General features: G+C 38.6%; 1 protein-coding gene across 13 annotated transcripts in view; it reads left to right on the top strand.

Annotated features, from left to right (window-relative positions):
- Positions 1 to 19232, top strand: part of TRPM3 (transient receptor potential cation channel subfamily M member 3) — a 941238-nt gene that overhangs the window by 685479 nt on the left and 236527 nt on the right. For all 13 annotated transcript variants that reach the window (XR_009503681.1, XM_059924893.1, XM_059924892.1 and 10 more), the window contains exon 4: positions 16235 to 16448. Coding sequence is in view for 12 of the 13 variants with exons in the window: in XM_059924893.1 (XP_059780876.1) it covers positions 16235 to 16448 (214 nt within the window). In the remaining variant the exon portion in view is untranslated. The remainder of the gene's footprint in view (positions 1 to 16234; positions 16449 to 19232) is intronic.

The raw sequence follows: 19232 nt of genomic DNA, 5'->3' as shown, positions 1-19232 counted from the left end.
CCTCTGTCAAATGGGGCAAAGAAAACCTTCCTCTCAGGACTTTTGAAATGATTAGTATGAGATCAGACACAGTGACTCTTGTTTTTAATAATAATAACAAGTAGCTTTCTACAGTTATCCACTGTTCATTATTTTATTTTCTGGGTCTCATCCATTGAGACATGTTCTTCTCACTCCTTTGGTAAAAAATATCTTAACTTTAGGTCTCTGTTTCATTCTATTGGTAACTAGCATTTCTCTCAATTCAAGGTAGAAATGATCATCCCAGACTATTTCCTTCCCTGTTCTAACAGAAATCTTGTCATCCGAATTGAGTGCTTTTTCTGCAAGCAGCTGCGTTCAATAATGTTCTCAATAGAACAGCTCCATATGAAAAGCATTTTTTTTTTTTTTTGGAAAGGAGGCAGTAGGAAGTATACAAATTTTACTTCTAAGAGTTGTTGCTTCTAAATTTTAGCTTTCATCATGGACCTCTCCCTACTTGGCTGACAGATTTTGCCAGGAGAAAAGTCTACCATGTGTTTTTGGAAATTCTAGAAATGCTGTATTCCAACAAGCTTGCTTCTAACTGTTGAGAGAGAGTTAGTTAGTTGAGGGTGGAGCAGTTGGAGGTGACTGTTCTCAGGCATGCCACGGAGTTTTCTGAGTTTGGAGAGGAAATTTTGCTTAGAGAAGCATACTGCAAAACGCAGGAGAACTCACTTCACACCAGTTACAGTCTAAAAATGTGCAATAAAGCCACCTCTCTTGTCTCTCTCCTCTTCTCTCCCCTTTCCCCCATCCCCCCCTTCCCACTGCAGTATTTTCTTCACCAAGAGTAGCTGACCAAGCTATTCTCACAGTTCTTCCCTAAGAAAATTAATTCTGAGCAATATACTGAAAAGGAGGATGCTATGTGCAACCCCCAGAAAGGCCTGGGGAAAACAGGGAAAGGGTTAGGTAGTCTTGACCTGGACAGAACCAAGGGAAATGAAGATTTGGTAACTTCCTCATCCACTTAACGGATGGATATGCCCACACAAGATCCTTAAGGGTTCCCAATTACAGTACAGTCCCCATTCACAGTATGAGATTGAACCATATGCAGTGTGGATGCTCTGGAACCGTGCATTAATTAAAAGTCACGAAAGTTCTCCCTATAAGAAGAGTGCTGCAGGTGAAGAAGTGGTTTAGCGGTCAATAATCATTATAGAGTAGTATACCCAGTGACTTCATAGGGTGCTTGAATGATGCCTGTAAGCATCATGCCACAAGCCCAGAGGCACATGATAAACTTTTAGCCGTTATTTCCTTCATTAATATGCAGTATCTGTCAAATATAGAGCATAAATTTGGTCTTAAGTGGAGCATTCCTCCAAAGTCATCACCTAGGGAGATTCTAATTACCGTGATGCATGAGTGCACAGAACGTGTTTTGGGGACTGCTTTCAGACAATTTATAGATCATGAGAGAAAAGCACTCTGTATTTTCTTCAAATGATGTTTTTGATCAGAAGTTAATCCCGAGTACCTAAAATTCAAAAAACTTAGGGCTTTGTCACAAACGGCTTCTGCTAGTTTTTAAAAATCAGGTCTGTTCTCAGAAGATAAAGTTTTCCACCACTAAAAATTCTGAAAGAATGGAGTTCTAGTTTGGAAGTGAAGAATGTGGGGTTTGGATGCAGACAGTCTAAGTTTATCCCAGAACCATCATATATTTGCTGTGTGACATGAGAAACATCAATTAAATTCTCTGGGCCTCAGTAATTTATTCTGTTATCTAGGAATAATAATACTACCATTATAAATGTTAAATAGATGGCATATGTAAGTCATCTGGCACAGTGCCAGGACACATAATAGTTGTAAAATTAATTTTAACTGTTATTTGTACTACTATCATCATTATTATCTGCTTCAGGCTTTGAAAAATTTTTTAAATATTTTGATTAATACTCTGAAGGACATACATTTGGGTGTATATCTTGGTATATTATTTTAGAAAGTCAAATCATAATTTTTCAGTTAACCCTTTAAAATAATTCAAGAAGTTCTGATTTCTTCACCTAGTTCTTAAGCCCCGAATCTGAAGCCACATTGCTTTGTTTATAGTCTGGCCTGTCACTTACTGGTTTAAAATCTGGCCCAGTTTATTTAACTTCCCAGTGCCTCAGTTTCCTCATCTGCAAAATGAGGATAGTAATTCCTGCTTTATAGGGCTGTAGCAAGGATTAAGTGAGTCAATATGTATTAAGTGCTTAGAAGAGTACCTGGTGTAAAAGCTAAATTAATGTTTGCTATGTTATTACTTCCACTAAGTGTTCACTTACTATAGTTACAGGAGAGGCTTTGCAATCAATTAAAATAAAATGCATAATCTTGAAGTCATATAGAACTGTGTCTAAACACTCACTCTCTCTGCCTAGTTAAAAAGTCTTGGTTAAACCAATTAACTTAGCTGAGCCTCAAGATTTCTTATTTATAAAGTGGGCATGTTTTCCTTATGAGATGGTTACAAGGATTAGAGAGAATATAAAATCACCTGGTATACAGCTAGTGCTCAATATATTTATGAAAATCATAGTAATGGCACAGTGAAGCAGCTTCATTTACTTCCTAGGAATCCAAAGATATGTTAACATATTTCCACAGGAGTACCAGGCTGCATAAGCTGGTGTCAGTGACGGTCACTAACTGGAGGCTACCACTGTGGACACCAGCTCATCAGTGACTGGAGACATGTGGCTTGTAAACCACCACATTATACACTTTGACTTCCGCATTGAGTCAACCTCCTGCATCCACTTACTCTAGCAAAACGGAAAATGAGCTGTTACCTGGTATCCTCTCTACTTTACTCACTGTAGACTTCAACAATTAGACAGCTACTGTGGGTGTGGCATTTGTGCCTTTTATGATGGACAAAGCCAAGATTCCTTCTCATGATACAATTTTCTTCTACCTGAAATTTTTCCCCTCCCAAAAATTTCTAGTGAATTTGAAACTTTTAAGAATCCTGGAGATTGAATCTCCAAATAAATTTACTAGAACATGTGTCCTTCAAAGTATCAATCAAAATACTTTTGCAACTGTTTTCAGGGTCTGTAGCAAATAATAATGACAACTAAAACTTATTAAACATCTACTATGTGCCCAGCACTGTGCCAAGTACTTATCTATGTTGGTATATTTCATGTTTATGACACTAGCATTATTATTCCTGCATGACAGAATAACATACTAAGGCACAGAAAAGTTAAGTAATTTGCCCTGTGTCACACAGCTACTATATGATATGTGTATATTATGGTATTTAACAGTAGAGGAAAAACTTGAAGAGACAGCTAGATCTTTCACTCTGTTCCAGAAGAGTGAACACATAAGGACATTGAACCTTGACAGCCCTCCCCAGGTCCCACATAGCTCTGTCCAACCCAGAGCTGTCTGTTGGCAGTCAGGTTAGGCAAGGTCAACTACATGATTTGTGGAGCCCAGTATAAAATGAAAATGTAGGCCCTCAGCAGGGGTAGGGAAATCCATGCCCCTTTCCCATGACTACAGCCCCAACCCGTCAATGGATTGCCATCTCCACACTGGGAAGTGCTCAGTATCCAGTGGGGGAGGCTTCCCACAAAGTTGCCCACAAAACCCACCGTGGCACTGCCAGCCCAAGGCAAAGACAGCTACATCCTTACCTGCCCTCAAATGCTACAGGCCACATGCCCGACCCTGCCCCTGCCCTTGCCTGCACCCAGGTACCAGCCAGGGATGGAGGGTAATGATGGAACACGGCCCTGTTCGCTGCCCCAGGCAGGGCTGGGGAGGGGAGGCTAGGCTGGCAGGGACACTAAAGGCAGGAGCGTGTATGAATGAAATCCCATTCTGGCGAGGCAGCAGGAGGTAGGACGTGGGACTGTAGCGACGTGTGAGCCGAGGCTCCAGGCCCTCTGCACATGCTCCACTGTCCCATCAGGCTTCACTTACAAAACACGGATTCAAGGGTAAATTTGTCAAGAATTTCAAGACAGCACGTGCAGAACATTAAACCCTGAACACTGCCCTTCTGAGCAGTGTGACTGGGCTGGTGGCACGACCATGAAGCCAGCACTGAGGTTAGGTCTCGCCTGCCCTAGGTGGTCTCAGAGCAGTCACTTCAAGGGGAAACCTTTCTTTCTGACTCTAACCTGCCAAATGAGGACCACTTTTTCTTTTTTATTACAACCCAATATTTAACAAGTGGGAGTCCCCACTGTTCATCTAGGCACGATGAGCATTTTGTCCACTTTAGATACTTGGCCTTGAATTATTCCGATTCTCCTGTCTAGACAAAAGGGTGGAGCTATGCATAGGACAGATGACTTGTTTTATCAGGCAGGACAGTCGTTTTGTGCCAACCTGTGCCTTCTTTACCTCTTGTTCTCTCCAACAAACCGACATGCAGTTCATCAAAGGGAAAAATCAGCAACTACTGTCTGTTAAAGAGTGCCAGTCTTTAGATGGGGAAGCCATGGTTAAATATTCACCAAGATTGAAGTGAATCAGGTCAACTAACTTAATATGTCTTTGGTCCCCTTCTCCTGACAAGAATATTTGAAAGTTGAAATGATTTTTAACAAAGTGGTCAAAAAATTCTAAAGGGCAGATTAACTTTGACCTTCATTAATTTTTAAAAAAATAAGATATAACATTAACTTTTCCCCTCAAGACAGCCCAAAATAAAGCACTTGGGTCTTCAGAATGCCGATGTGGTCTGGACCCAATTTGAGGCAGAATCTGCCATAGTTTGGTAGAAGATACAGTGGGAGAAAAGGGACTCATTATTAAAATGTGGTGGGCTATGTGAGAACCATATCTCACATATGTATCTCTGTTACCACATAGACAGTACAGCATGGTGTCACAGGACTTTGATCACCAAAGACCCTTGAGGGATCAGTGCAATGGTTCTCTACTTGGAGGCTCACAATAACTTGTGGGGCTACTACCAATGCCCATGCCCAGGAGTCATTCCCAGAGAGTCTCCTTCATTGGTCTGATATAGAACCTGGGCATTCAAAGTGTTTTGTTTATTTATTTAATTTATTTATTTTTGGCTGCATTGGGTCTTTGTTGTTGTGCACGGGCTTTCTCTAGTTGCGGTGAGCAGGGGCTACTGTTCTTTGCGGTGGCTTCTTTTGTTGCAGAGCATGGGCTCTAGGTGCACAGGCTTCAGTAGTTGTGGCGTGTGGGCTCAGTAGTTGTGGCTCACAGGCTCTAGAGCACAGGCTCTGTAGTTGTGGCTCGCAGGCTATAGAGCGCAGGCTTAGTAGTTGTGGTGCACAGGCTTAGTTGCTCCGCGGCATGTGGGATCTTCCCAGACCAGGGATCAAACCTGTGTCCCCTGCACTGGCAGGCAGATTCTTAACCACTGAACCACCAGGGAAGTCCCCAACGTGTTTTAAAAGTTAGCCCGGTTAATCTACTGTTCAGCCAGGCTTAAGAAATACTGAATAATCCCAATCTGTCTACCTATTTTATAGATGAGGCAACTCGAGCCCAGAGAGGTTAAATTATTTTCTGAGAGTCACCCAATTACTTGACAAAGATAGTTCTCAAACTCAGGATCCTTAGCACTCTCCATCAGTTCTGTTTCTTCTCTGTCATGTATTCCTGGTGCAGCCTATAATAGATGTTTTGAAAGGAAGCTAATTACTATTATGTTTCTAACTCTTTATAAGGGTTTTGAGAACTTTCTAATAGAATTATAAAATCTCTAGTATTTGATGAGGTTAATTACACTCAAAAGCTGTGAGCAGGAAGAGCTCTTTGTAAAATTACATCCTAGGTTAATGGAGCCATTTTCTGAGCCCCTCCCAGGACTCTGTGGTATTCTGTCCTCAATTCTCAGACTTGACAAACCCCAGTGAAATAGCAGTGAAATCAGTGTCTCTCACGCTTTACAGAGAAAGAAGTTGTGACACAGAATGAAGACATTCAGAGCTGACAGTAAGTGAAGGATTCTCGTTCCTCTCTCTTCTCTATACCAAGCCACATCTTACCAAAAAATTCATGGCCCCCAAATCCATTCCTGGGCTGTTAAACAACCTGGCAGTTCATGCAGATGCCTCATAAAAACCAGAACATGAGGACCAAGGAAGAAGGTACTGAGACACTAAAGCTCTGGTTTAGGCATTTTCTTACTAGACTGGGTTCCAGGGAACTTTTTAAAACTGACTGAGAGAGCAATACCAAAATGGCCCAACAGCAGACATTGTTGGGTCCTTTCTCAAAGACTCTTCTTTATCTGGGGCTGAGTCTATTAAATTATTTAGAAAAGGAAGCAGTGCTGGACTTAATTAGACAGACTCTTATTTGCTTACTAATCATCTCTTCCAGTTAATGCTGAGCTGACTTACAGACCAGGTAAGTATAACCTAATTAAGGACTTGTATTTAAACTTCTCAAGTCACCCACATAATTCTCTTTGGGTTTTCCCTTGCTGTTTACTCAGCTTATTAGATCAGGTTGAGCCCCTTATTACAGTTTTTGTATAATTTAGAGAATTATTCCTGTGCTTCATTTTTACACTTAGAGCTGTAACTGTTGAGTCAGCCAGGATGCAAGCCTTCTTCTCTGCGCATTACCAGAGAGTGTGTGAGAGGGAGTAGGTAAAACTGAGGAGATACTCAAGGGGGTGGGGAGGCTGTCAGCTGCTTGACATCTACAACCTTATACTCTTAAAATCCTTTAGGATTAAATCTGATTTTTAAAAAATTATCTTTCTTTGCATTATGCAGATTTTATCTGGGAATCATTGACTGACGTGCACAAAATACATTAAATAAATCCCAGTTCACAAAACAAAATAGCTAATCACTGGACTATAGCTAACTAAGAAGCTTTATATAGCAAGGTATGGTTTTTGAGGGGTTTTGTAATTGCTCTGTTGCTTTCCAGTTTCCACTTTGAAATCTCTAGACCATTAGACTGGCAGTACCTTTGGAAAACCTTTCTGAAGCTGGGAATAAAACTAGAACGTATCGATATCACTTAAACTTCTGATCTCAATCATAGACCTATAGAGAAGGAAGAACCGACATTCCTCAAGAGACTCATCTTGTTCTAGAAAATTTTATATAAAAGCAATTCTGGCAGAAAATTCATAGAGTACCCCTGCAACTAGGTGATATGCTCAGTGAAGTTTTGTATTATTTCTAAACCTTTAGCTTTGGCTTATCAGCATCCATCACCTGGAAGCACCTGTTATCTAACATTGAAGAATCACAAAAACAATATAGAAGAAATTACAATGGCATTTTCACTCCCAAAGTTTTGTGGGTCATCAAACTAGGAATCCAATAACAGTGACACCTTACATTTACCTTCCACATATTTTCTTTCTAGGGAACTTTTGCATACATTAAACCACCATAAGCATTAAACATTTGGTGCAAAACCAACGGCTCCATGGACTTGGAAAGCTGATATCAGCAAAGTGGTCTCAGCAGTCTGATGCAACATATTCTCCTTGGCCACAACTTTAATTAAAAATACTCATTTAAAATGGGGCTACAGAGAATTAGAAAATGAAATGATGCTTGTCACAGATCTCAACAGAAAAGAAAATGGGACAAATTCCCACTACAGGCTCGGAAGAGAGGCATTGAAAATACTGTTAAAATAGATTTAGCTGTAGTAGTTCCATTACTCAGAAAAAGTACTACTGAAATATACCAATTGGTTATTTCCCCAAATTAAAGATGGCTTCGCAGTGAGAGTTAGAAAGATTTGTCATTTACCATTTCCTAGAGTATAACCAGATTTGTTGTTCTGTAAATATCTTCCCTTTTCATTTAAAAAGCTGGGCAAAATGATGTGAGTAAAAATTTAGGGCTGAAAAGGTGACAGATTAATTATCAGAGACAAATTGCTCCACAGCAAGTCAAGATCAGAATACCAAAGGAAGATTATTATTATTTTTAATTAAACAACCCCAGCCTATTCTAAGTAGTGATGGCTGCTTCTCCACTTTCTAGCCTTCACCCGCCCTGGGTGTTGTAAAGGGAAGGATACTGTCTGGTTTGTGACACCTCTGTACCAGTTTAATGCAGTGAGGCCATAGTAAAGTTGAATTCTGCTTTGACAAGTGAATAGTAACATTTCTAATGATGAAGCAGGTTAGAGTGGCTTTAGAAAAAAGTGCAGTGAAATCACCTGCTAAACAAAAATAAATTTAGCAACTGGAAAAAGCAAAGACTCAAGAGTTTTAGTTACCAAAGCCCTCTGCCATTCGAACAAAAGAAAAGCTCTAGTTTGCTATTATAGGCTCACTTGCAAAATTTCATTTGTAAGTTTGTGGTTTGGAATTCAAAGTACGTGTTTTTGTGAAAATCATGCTTGTATGCATTGGCCTCCAGAGCACCTAGGAATAGATCAAATAGTACAATTTCAAGTAGAGCTAACTTCTGTTTTATACAGTACATTCTTTAGATGCTCTTCTGAATCTCATTAGCTCATCACACAGGCTTTCTGCTGCCAGGCAGGGGCACTAATGATGGCAGTGCAGGCATGGGTAAGTCATTTGAGCTCAATTTATTTCTAGAAATTAAAATTAGGGAGCTCAGGGCATGAGGGAGAAGGATAGGATAGGTAGCCAGACAGAGGTAGCATTTTCCCTCTGGACAGGTACTTTTTATAACTTGCACCAGTCACTCCTCAGATAGCTCAGAGTTGAGAGACAAAGGGCTACTTTGAAGGGGACATGAAAGAGCTGACGGCAAGTTATCTGGACCCTGTTGTATGCAGAGGTCATTTATAACGTGAGTGCTCGTAACTCTTATCCAATTTACATATACTGATTTTTCTGCCATTCCAGGCATTTCCCAGAATTTAATCTTTAGTGTTCTGTGTGGGGGTCAGGATCACCCTTATTTCACAAGAGAGGGTCTCAAACTGATCTAAATGACTTACAGTGCCAGTACTGTATCTGATGCTAGAGTGTGATGCCACACGTGATTGGGAAACCTGTAAATAGGAGCACACATCACCACATCAGAGTACTGCCCAGGTAACAAAATTTAATATACACATTAGGAAGATTTCTTGTTATTTGTAAGGTGATCCCTTGGCAATTAATGAGCTCACAAGTGGACAGTCAAAATTGCTTATCTTGACAACCAAAATAGCTCCTAATTTCAAATCACATTGACCTTTGAGCAGGAATGGATTAATTGCTCTGGGTACAACCATTTATGACCTTGAAGCTGCTGATTCGGCACCTGAGTTAACTGTTATATTACAAGCACCGGGAGAATTACTGAATAACCTGATTTTTATGGGTATAAGAATATAATTTAAAAATTGAAATCTCCAGGTAATCATAAAGTGTCATTTTATCCCTTAGTTTTAATTATCCTCTTATCCCTAAACTGTTTCCTTGAGCTGCTAAACAATAACATACAAAAAGTAACAAATTGATTTCATTTAAATGCTTCCTTTTTTAAAAAATCTCTTATTCTCCAAGGGAAGGAAAAAATAAATCTAAAATAATGGCCAACATTAAAGGAACAGGGACACCCAGTATTTCTGTTATTTATCAGTTTCTGGATAATCAGGGATGGGCTGTCATTAATCATGTGTTTCTTTGTATAAGAATTAGTCCTGGTGAAAAAGAATTAGGTAGTTGAAATTGAGTAGCTTATCAGTGGCTGCACTTTCCTACTTCTCATGGCCTGAGTAACTTTCCAGTGTTTCCTCCATTCTTCTCTTTGATTTTCATGTAAAATATTGAGTGTTCTTTCTTCCCTTGGGCCCAGTGATAAACGCTAGACACACCACTTAGAATCTTTGGTCTGGGGAAGAGTTGTAATCCTTGCTACTCCTGTGGTCCCTGGGGAGCTAGTTAGAAATGCAAAACCTCAAGTCCCACCTCATACCTACTGAATCAGAACCTGCATTTTTGAGGTCCCCTGGGTGAGTTTTGCATGTTAAAGTTTGAGAAGCATAGCTCAACCTAGAGTTTCCAGTGTAACAGTAGCTTTAATAATGGGTTAGGTGAGTGGTTAATTACTAGATAACTAATTCTGACTCCCAGTCACTCACCTTCCCTGGGTCTCAGTGTCCTCATCTGTAAAGCAGAAGAACTGAAATAGAGTATTTCTAGTTCCCATGATTGCTAAGATATTTCTAAACTCCCTTTTATTTCTAAGATTGTAACTACATCATAGCCAGTACTGAAAGGCTTATCCAAAATCATAGGTCAGACCAAACATGATCCCTCCACTCAAAGGTCTTGCAAATGGGGAGATAAAACTGACACATACAAGAAACAGCCGGAAAAAAATATATATTAGACTGGGTTTGACTGAGAGTTATACTGAGTCAACATGAGCTTGCATTCCAAGGAGCAGTCAGTAAGAGCCTTTGAAAGACAAGAATGATTTATGTAGATGAAAGGGGAGGGACTGGGTTTTCTAGGACTTGGGGAATAACATTAGCCAATTACAGAGAGAAGTGGGGAAACGCCTCTTAAATAAGTAGGGTAAGGCCAAATTGTGGGGACCATGACAGGCAGAATGGGAGTTTATGTATGATGTAACTATTTGAATTGAGAAATAATAGGATCAAAAAGGAATTGGGGAAAGAAATCTGCCTGTTGGTGTCTCATTGAGAACACAGGGTTAGAGGAGCCAGTAGGACTGTTGCCACAACCCAAAATGACATCCTAGTAAAGAGCATTCTTATTTATTCTTAAAATAGCAACTGAAGCAATAGAAGGAAAGGCCTGGATGAGAGCACCATTTGAGAAATGGATCGTTAGGACTCGCAGACTGCTTGGTTGTAAGTGAAGGAAAAGGAAAAGTAAGGAGAGAGGAGGCATTTATGTTTTTGAGGTCAAGAGCAAGGACGTGGAGTCAGACAGACCTGGGGTGTGAATTCTGTCATCACCACTTAATAGCTGTTGAACTTACTGTTCTTTCCTGTCCCCCGTAAATGTGGATGCCACCAACCTCGTAATTGGGAGGAGTCCATGAAATGATGCATGTAAAGCACACAGTACGTATGTACCTGGAACACAAGGGATTTGATTGTAGGTTTGGGTTTTTTTCTCAGTAGTTAAGAAATTGAGAGTAGAGAGAAATATGCATGGAGAGCGTATGAGCAACATGACCTTACACAGGCCAGACACTGAATACCTCTGTTTCTTCCTCTGTAAGACAGAGAACCAGGGACAAGGTGATCTAAGGTCATTCATTCATTCCCCCACTGGAGCACTTATTAACTGAGTAAGAAGTGTTTCGTGATCACCAGCAAGCTTTTCTTCGTTTCCTAGCTAGGAAAAAGATAAAGCTAGTTCAAAAGGAATTTTAACATATTCACTAGATTCGTTGGTCACTTTCCAGTGAACTGCTCACATGATCAGTAAATTGGGTTCCTTATGGGTAAGTTGTAACTTTAGAAGCCCCAAAGGGAATTATTTACCAAGTGAGACTTATTCCTAAAAATGCATTAGGATTATTATTACTAATTACTATAAATAATGGAACTCCATAATATGTTATTTTTAAATATTTTTTATTTATTTATTTATTTATTTTATTTTATTTTGGCTGTGCCAGGGCTTAGTTGCGACGTGTGCAATATCTTCATTGCTGGCACGTGGGATCTTTAGTTGCGGCATGTGGGCTTCTTAGTTGTGGCATGTGAACTCTTAGTTGCAGCATGCATGTGGGATCTAGTTCCCCGACCAGGGATTGAACCCAAGCCCTCTGCATTGGGAGCGTGGAGTCTTACCCACCAGATCACAGGAAAGTCCCCATAATATGTTATTTAGCTAGGTTACACATACTAAAATTATTACACATTCTCTGTAGTGATTTAGTATGATTGCCATATCTCTTCATATTGAGTTAATTAATAATGTATGTGTGTCTGTTCCCAGACACTACCTGTGGCTCAGAATCTCACATTATTTACCTGGCTAAATGAAACGTGCAGGTGGGTTTGCTCAATGAGGCATCTTGAAGTTCCAAAAGCCATAATCACACTACTTTTCTTGTTTTTCAAAACATTTTACTGTTCTCAAGTAAGCCTTCTCTAATCATTGGGACTACAGCTTTACAGTTCTTCAGAAATTTTAGGAACTACTATCTAGGCTTGCAAGGGGCACGTAATTTTAGAAGGATTTTTATACTTTAGATGTTTGTCTATATTTAGAAATGTAATTTATATCTCACCTTAGAAGAATATGGATTCTTATTTAGTTGGGGTTTTTTGAAGGAATAAGAAAGTGATACTGAAATAAAGTTATTGAATAATTTGAGAAGCAGTTTCTTAGCCTCTCCCACAATGAACATTCTTGGTTTGGAAGCCTTGTGAGTCTCAGTTCTAGTTTATTTTACTAAATATCCCTTTCTAGAATTATTCAAAATGGTATAAATTTAATCTAGTAAAGCTACCAAATTTTAACATAAATTTAGCATAAATTCAGTGTACAGGCACAGAAAACATTTTATTCTTTTATTTTATAGTGTTCATTATATAGATAGCTTTCTTATAAACAGTCACTCAATGAGATAATTAATATAACAATAGATAATTTTAAAAGCTTTTAAGAAACCCTTGTGTTTGCTTCCACCACTGCAGTACCCTCTCTCCAGCCCCAGGGCTCCTTGCATGACACAAAAGCACATGTTGTTGAAGATTTCTGCTGATAGATATCTGAAAGTTCTTGCCCTCTACATGAGAGTTTGTGTACAAAATTATGCAGCTTCCCACATTGTAAACTCTAGTTAAATTCTATTGATATAAGTGATGTAATTCTTTTTTTTTAACATCTTTATTGGAGTATAATTGCTTTACAATGTTGTATTAGTTTCTGCTGTACAACAAAGTGAATCAGCTATATGTATACAGATATCCCCATTTCCCCTCCCTCTTGCGCCTCCCTCCCACCCTCCATATCCCACCCCTCTAGGTAGTCACAAAGCACCGAGCTGATCTCCCTGTGCTATGCAACTGCTTCCCACTAGCTATTATATCACTTATTTTATACACTACCAAATGTAAAATAAGTGTTGTAATTCTTTTGATATAATGTACTTAGCTAAAATTGCCAACCTTTACTGTTTCCATTCTGGAATTGATTTTTGCTGAGTAGATTAAATCAATATAGAACCAGCTTGTTAGATTCTAACACTTCTTTGGATTTCTAGTATATGTATATGGGAAACTTTAGCTCTTTTGTATTTCTTGATTATGCAGCTTAATTTATCAAGCTACTTTCATATTTTGTATGTTTGTGCCTCACATTTCTGCTAAATATATTTAAAATATACTTTAACAAAAGAATTGACATATAATTTTTAAGGTTTTTGCAACAGTGGGGTCTCCCCGATCCAAAAAATATTACAATAAATTGTCATCTCCTGCATAACCTTTTTTATTTATACATCCAAAAGCGTATGTTTGTATGATTACATGCAAGTCTGTTCTTTTTGTGGTTATGCAACTTCAACATTAATACTTCACAAATTCCAAATTAAAACTTTTCTCTCCCACACAATATATAGACTTTAGAATGCTTTAACTCTAATTACTACTCCCGAATTTATATGCTATATTATCCAGTGCTTTAGTTCTATCCCTTTCCACCATATATTAGACACTATTATCATTTTATATTTTACAACCAGTGCTTTTTAAGATTTACCCTGTATGTGCTAATATCTTTGTTTACCATTCTTTCTTGTATCTCAGATCATCCATCTGGGATCATGTAACTTCTGCTTGCTACATACATCTTAAAATTTCCTTCAGTGAAGTCTGCTAGAAGTAAATTCTCAGTTTTGGTAGTCTAAAAATGTCTATAATATGCTCTCATTTTGGAAAGATATTTTTGCTGAATTCTACACTGACAGACAATTTCTCTTTGCAAATCGAAGACACTGTTCTGGCATCCATTGTTGCTGTTGAAAGTAAGCCATCAGTCTAATGACTGTTTCTTTGTAGGTAATCTGTCTTTTTTTCTAGCTCCTTTTGAAGGCTTTTCCCCCTACCCTTTGGTGTTCTCTATGAGGTATCTGTGCGTGGGGTTTCTTTTTATTTATCTTGCTTGGGATTCATTGAGCTTCTTGAATCTGAGAATTAGTATCTTTTAGTAATTCTGAGAAATTCCCAACCAATATCTCTTCAAGTGTTGCCTCTTCCACATTATCTCTTTTATTCCTATCTAGAATTCTGATTACATCCTCTAAAATTCTCAAATTTTCTTCTATGTTTTCAATTCCTTTATTTTTCTAGGCTGCATCTGGCTTATTTCTCTGGATCTGTAGTTAACATGTCTGATCTGTAGTTTCATTTATCCCCTGTATTTTTTATTTAAATTGTTATATTTTAATTTCTAGAAGTTCTGTTTTTTACTATTTTTCAAATGTATGTAATCATTTTTTATAATCACTTGTTCTTTATTCATATGTTCAATTTTCTCATTTATGTTTTTTAACATATTAAATGTAGGTATTTTATATTCTCTGTCTGAGCATTTCAGTATCTTTGAGGATCTTATTCTGCTACCCATTGTGTCTTTTGGTTCTCATTCATGTTGCTTTACTTCCTTTTGTGATTTTATTTTTTTACAATGAAATGCTTATTTTCCCATGGGAATTATTTGAGACCCGGGTTGATGATGTAATCCTCCACAGAGGATTTGCATTTGCTTCTGACAGTTATCTGGAGCCATTACCCCACCAGAACCACCTTATATTAAATACTCTGATGTTTCTCAAACCACACTGAGAGTGTGAATGTGGACCAGAACCTGTATGAGGACCCACTTTTGTTTATAAATAACCAGAGGAGAATTTTTTTTTCCCATCTGCTGAGAGTCAAGGTTGAGGCAGGCAAGTTTCCTTGCTCTGTTCTTCTGACCATCAGCCTTATTTATTTTTCTTCCTTACACTTGAGAGTGGAGCCCTTTGAAGTATCCCCGCTTTATGTGGGGTCTCTCCTTAGGCACTTAGGCACCCCCCATACTGCATTAAGCTACCAAAGCAGCTGCTCATGGTCTTCCAGGATTCAGGAGAAAGCCTCAAGGCCAAAGCTTGCTTTGGTATTTCCTTACCTCCTGAGATTCCAGCTTCCACTTTGTTTAGGTATCTGCATATTCTCTCTTTTCATGCCAGCTCAGCAATACATTTCAAAAGGCTTTCAAGTGTATTTGCCCAGTATTTTATTTATATATACTTATCATAACTTTATTTCCAGTTGCATCTGGTAATACCTTGATATCTGCTATGCACTTCAATTTTTTTCAACTATTCTACAAAAATAATTGGAATTGGGCTTCCCTGGTGGCGCAGTGGTTGGGAGTCTGCCTGCCAATGCAGGGGACACGGGTTTGAGCCCTGGTCTGGGAGGATCCCACGTGCCGCGGAGCAACTGGGCCCGTGGGTCACGGCTGCTGAGCCTGCGCGTCTGGAGCTTGTGCTCCGCAACAAGAGAGGCCGCGATAGTGAGAGGCCTGCGCACCGCGATGAAGAGTGGCAAGTGAGGCCGCGATAGTGAGAGGCCCGCGCACCGCGATGGGGAGTGGCCCCCACTTGCCGCGGCTGGGGAGGGCCCTCGCACAGAGGCGAGGACCCAACACAGCCATAAATAAAATAAATAAATAAATAAATAAACCCAAAGTTTAAAAAAAAAAAAAAAAAATAATTGGAATGACTTTTGTCACTTTTCTTTGAAAGATAAAGAAAACATTTGGTATGCAGGTATTTTTAGATTTAAATAAATATAATCAGCTGTTACCATATTTTAAAATTCTTGTTACATTATGTAGAACTGTAGAATTTTCAAAACCTCTCAAAATAATAGAGTCACAGAAACAGTCATGTCTAGGTCCAGTTGGTATAGAGGGATTATTTATATTGAAAATGTTAGCAACATTTGAACTGTTGCACAAATTTTAAGGTTGGTAAAATATAAATACGATTTCCTCTGTGCAAAGAGCCCATCCCAGGGAAAGTTGTGTTTACACTGCATTTTAGAAAGTTAAATAATTTAAAAATTTGTAGTCATTCAGAATTTCAAGAAAACCTTTTAAAATGGTGAATCCCTTTGTCTAGAAGGCTCTTTTGGTAAATCAATTGATTTTCCCCTTTTAAAAAATCTAGTTTTTATAAGACGTTTTCTTCAAGTAACTATACATATTATTGCAATCAGTAAAGATAAACAGTCAGCCCTGCCCTGTCTCCCTAATCAATGGTCGTCCTTCTTCTAGTACGTACGAGTATCTTTCGATACAAAACCTGATCTCCTTCTACACCTGATGACCAAGGAATGGCAGTTGGAGCTTCCCAAGCTTCTCATCTCAGTTCATGGGGGCCTACAGAACTTTGAACTCCAGCCAAAACTCAAGCAAGTCTTTGGGAAAGGTCTCATCAAAGCAGCCATGACAACTGGAGCATGGATATTCACTGGAGGTGTTAACACAGGTAATTGGAAGTGGGACAGAGAAGGACAACGTAAGGCCACGAGAATGTTGTGACTAAGATCATTTTCCCCTGAGGTTAAATATATTTACATTCCCCCACCTCATCCCCTACACCTGTGTGTCCACACCTGCTGGTTATTGCTCCTTTCACTGAGTCTCTCTCCTTCCTCTACCTAAATGATAACTGTACTGTCATTTCTCAACCAAGAAGAATTATTTACACTTAAGAAAAGGATTGGGATATTTAATACTTGACTCTACAGAATTTATAAACACGACTAATGGAATTTCACAGGATATTTTCAATACCTCAAGTTGCCAAATAGGCATCCAGTAATTTTTTAAAGAATAACTTTTGCTCTAAATTGGAGACTCTGTTCTTTAAGTGATTTTAAGTTTGATGCAAATAGCTTTAGATTTTGCAGAATGCCCTTTCCATCTGGGGTGACAGCAAAGTCTGGAGTAATATGTGTTTATTATTTAAAGTATTTCATTGAATCAACTCTGCACCAACAGAAGACACACTCCACTCTGAACTCCAAGCGGTCTTTTCTACCTGCCAAATGAGTTTCTATATTGTGATCCAGGCAAGCTGTCAAATCAATTCTTACAAACCCACTTAGAGTTAAGTGCTTATCTGCAGAACATTATGAATGTGCAGCAGATAATGGAATGGATGCTGTAAATGTTTTGATATATTTCCCCAGCCTGAGTCAGAAGTGCCAATTGGAAGAGACAGGTAATGCTGCAGTAAATTAATTCAGACTTGTTTCAAGACTCAAAGTCTGCGCATGTGGACACATTTGAGGTTAGTGGGACATGCTGAACATAACCCTGGACCAACTAGTTTTAAATAAAATGTTATCTCAATGTTGTTTATTCATTTGTTTGTAGTTTAGGTGATGTTTGAGTGAGACCTGCACTCAGAATTCTCCTCCATACCTAGAAGTTGGAAACATTCAGCTCACAACAATGTAGGTTCATTTACACAGAGAAATCTGCATATCGCCCGTGCCCGTCGTTGTCATATGAAACCCTGACTCAGTCTGTGTAGTGACATGATCTTAGAATGACCTGCTCAGCCGGCTCTTTACTGTTTACTTTGTGGCGATCAAATATCTACAGAGCAGTTTTCTTCCGTGGCTGTTCAGGCTTTAAGCTCCAACTTTCACTCACAGTTTAACAGGCATCATTTGCCTAGAATTATTCAGTCTTTCGCTTTCCTGGCATAACCTGCATCTCCTGTGGAGATCAACTCAAAGGTTTCTAAAAGAAATGCTTACCAATCTTCTGTTTGGGGGAACTTGGAACATTGTTTATTGTTCTTCTTCTTTTGTGAAATGCATCCAATATCAGAAGAAGAATTAACAGCGTAAATGTTGTAAACCAAAGAGTTCACCTCTGCCTCTCTCCAGGCATAGTGTTCAATCCAACACTCTAAGTGAGGTTTTTTGAGTGTTCGATTGAACGCTCAGCTTGGGTAAAAGGTGACGGTGGAATTGTGGCAGATGGAGGGAGGGGCTACCATGAAGTTAACCTTCTTGTCCAGGACTGGACCCCAAATGAGTTTTGCATATAAATAGGAAAAAACTTAACACTAATATTCACACCTTTACTCTTGTATTTGGTTTTCTTTATCAGTACTTTCTCTTAGAAGATCCATAGATGAGTTAGTAAGTGAAATTGATATTCTTGCCAACGCTCCCAGCACAGCTCAGCATGGATTAGTGGCTATTTACACTACTCTGTTGTTTGATTTTTTTTAAAGGAGGCTCTTTCTGTTTGATCTTAGGAATATTTCAGAATTGAGTTGTTCACACATGTCTGTTGTCTCCTGTGATTAAATTGCCTGGTGTGTTTTGTGTGCTTAGTTAGTTCAGTGCCCAGTTCCTGAGCCCTCACTCTGTGCTGGCACCTGAAGAGAGTGAGCCGCTGATCTCCAGACTTCCCCTCAGTAAGTTTACTCTGAGCAGAGACATCCTCACATGTGGTTATGAGCCAAAGAAGAATATGTTCAGTGACATATTGAACTATTCAAAATATACAAACTGCAACCCTGTTCAAATGGAGAAGAAATCAAATCCAACTCAGCTTTCATATAGGAGATGGAACTAGGTGTGAGTTTTTCCTTGAAGAATGGGTGGAATTTTCCTTAAAGTATAAATGGAAACATCTTTTCTTAGAGAATGTATTTTATATCTTCTATAAAAATGATCACTTGAGAGAGAAGTTACAAGATTAGAAATTATATCTTCTTTAAATGGTTTATTAAAAGATAAAAGGTAGTTCCCTACCATCTTGTAAACTGAATTTTCTCACTCTTAACTATGGTGAGGAAAGGCGTGGTGATGGGAAGGCCACTATGACAGAAGAGGAAAATAATTAGAATGATGTCTAAAAAGGTGTATTTATGTATTTTTAACATAAATTTTCCACAGAATATATCAACATTTTCTTTACAAGCAGGGTCTCCACATTATGTGTCCATAAATAAGAAGGTGAAATCAAGATTAACAGAATCTGAGCTAAGTAATTACTCTATTTGCTGACCCTAACTCATACACAAACTGTGGTATAGATTTAATATAATATTATTTATGATGCTTTTTATAGGATATTGTCATGTTATTAGTTCTTAGTCATACTAACACATCATTATACTTATAATACAAGAAAAGATTCTCTAAGTTTAAAGTATCGTATTTATTCTTTTTTTTTAAATGAAGTTTTATTATTATCATTATTTTGGCCACGCGGCTTACGGGATCTTAGTTCCCTGACCAGG

Source organism: Balaenoptera ricei, chromosome 6 (genome assembly GCF_028023285.1).
Source record: "Balaenoptera ricei isolate mBalRic1 chromosome 6, mBalRic1.hap2, whole genome shotgun sequence".
Lineage (NCBI taxonomy): Eukaryota > Metazoa > Chordata > Mammalia > Artiodactyla > Balaenopteridae > Balaenoptera > Balaenoptera ricei.
Note: the sequence above shows the minus strand (reverse complement) of the source record. Positions and strands in the feature narration are given on the sequence as shown.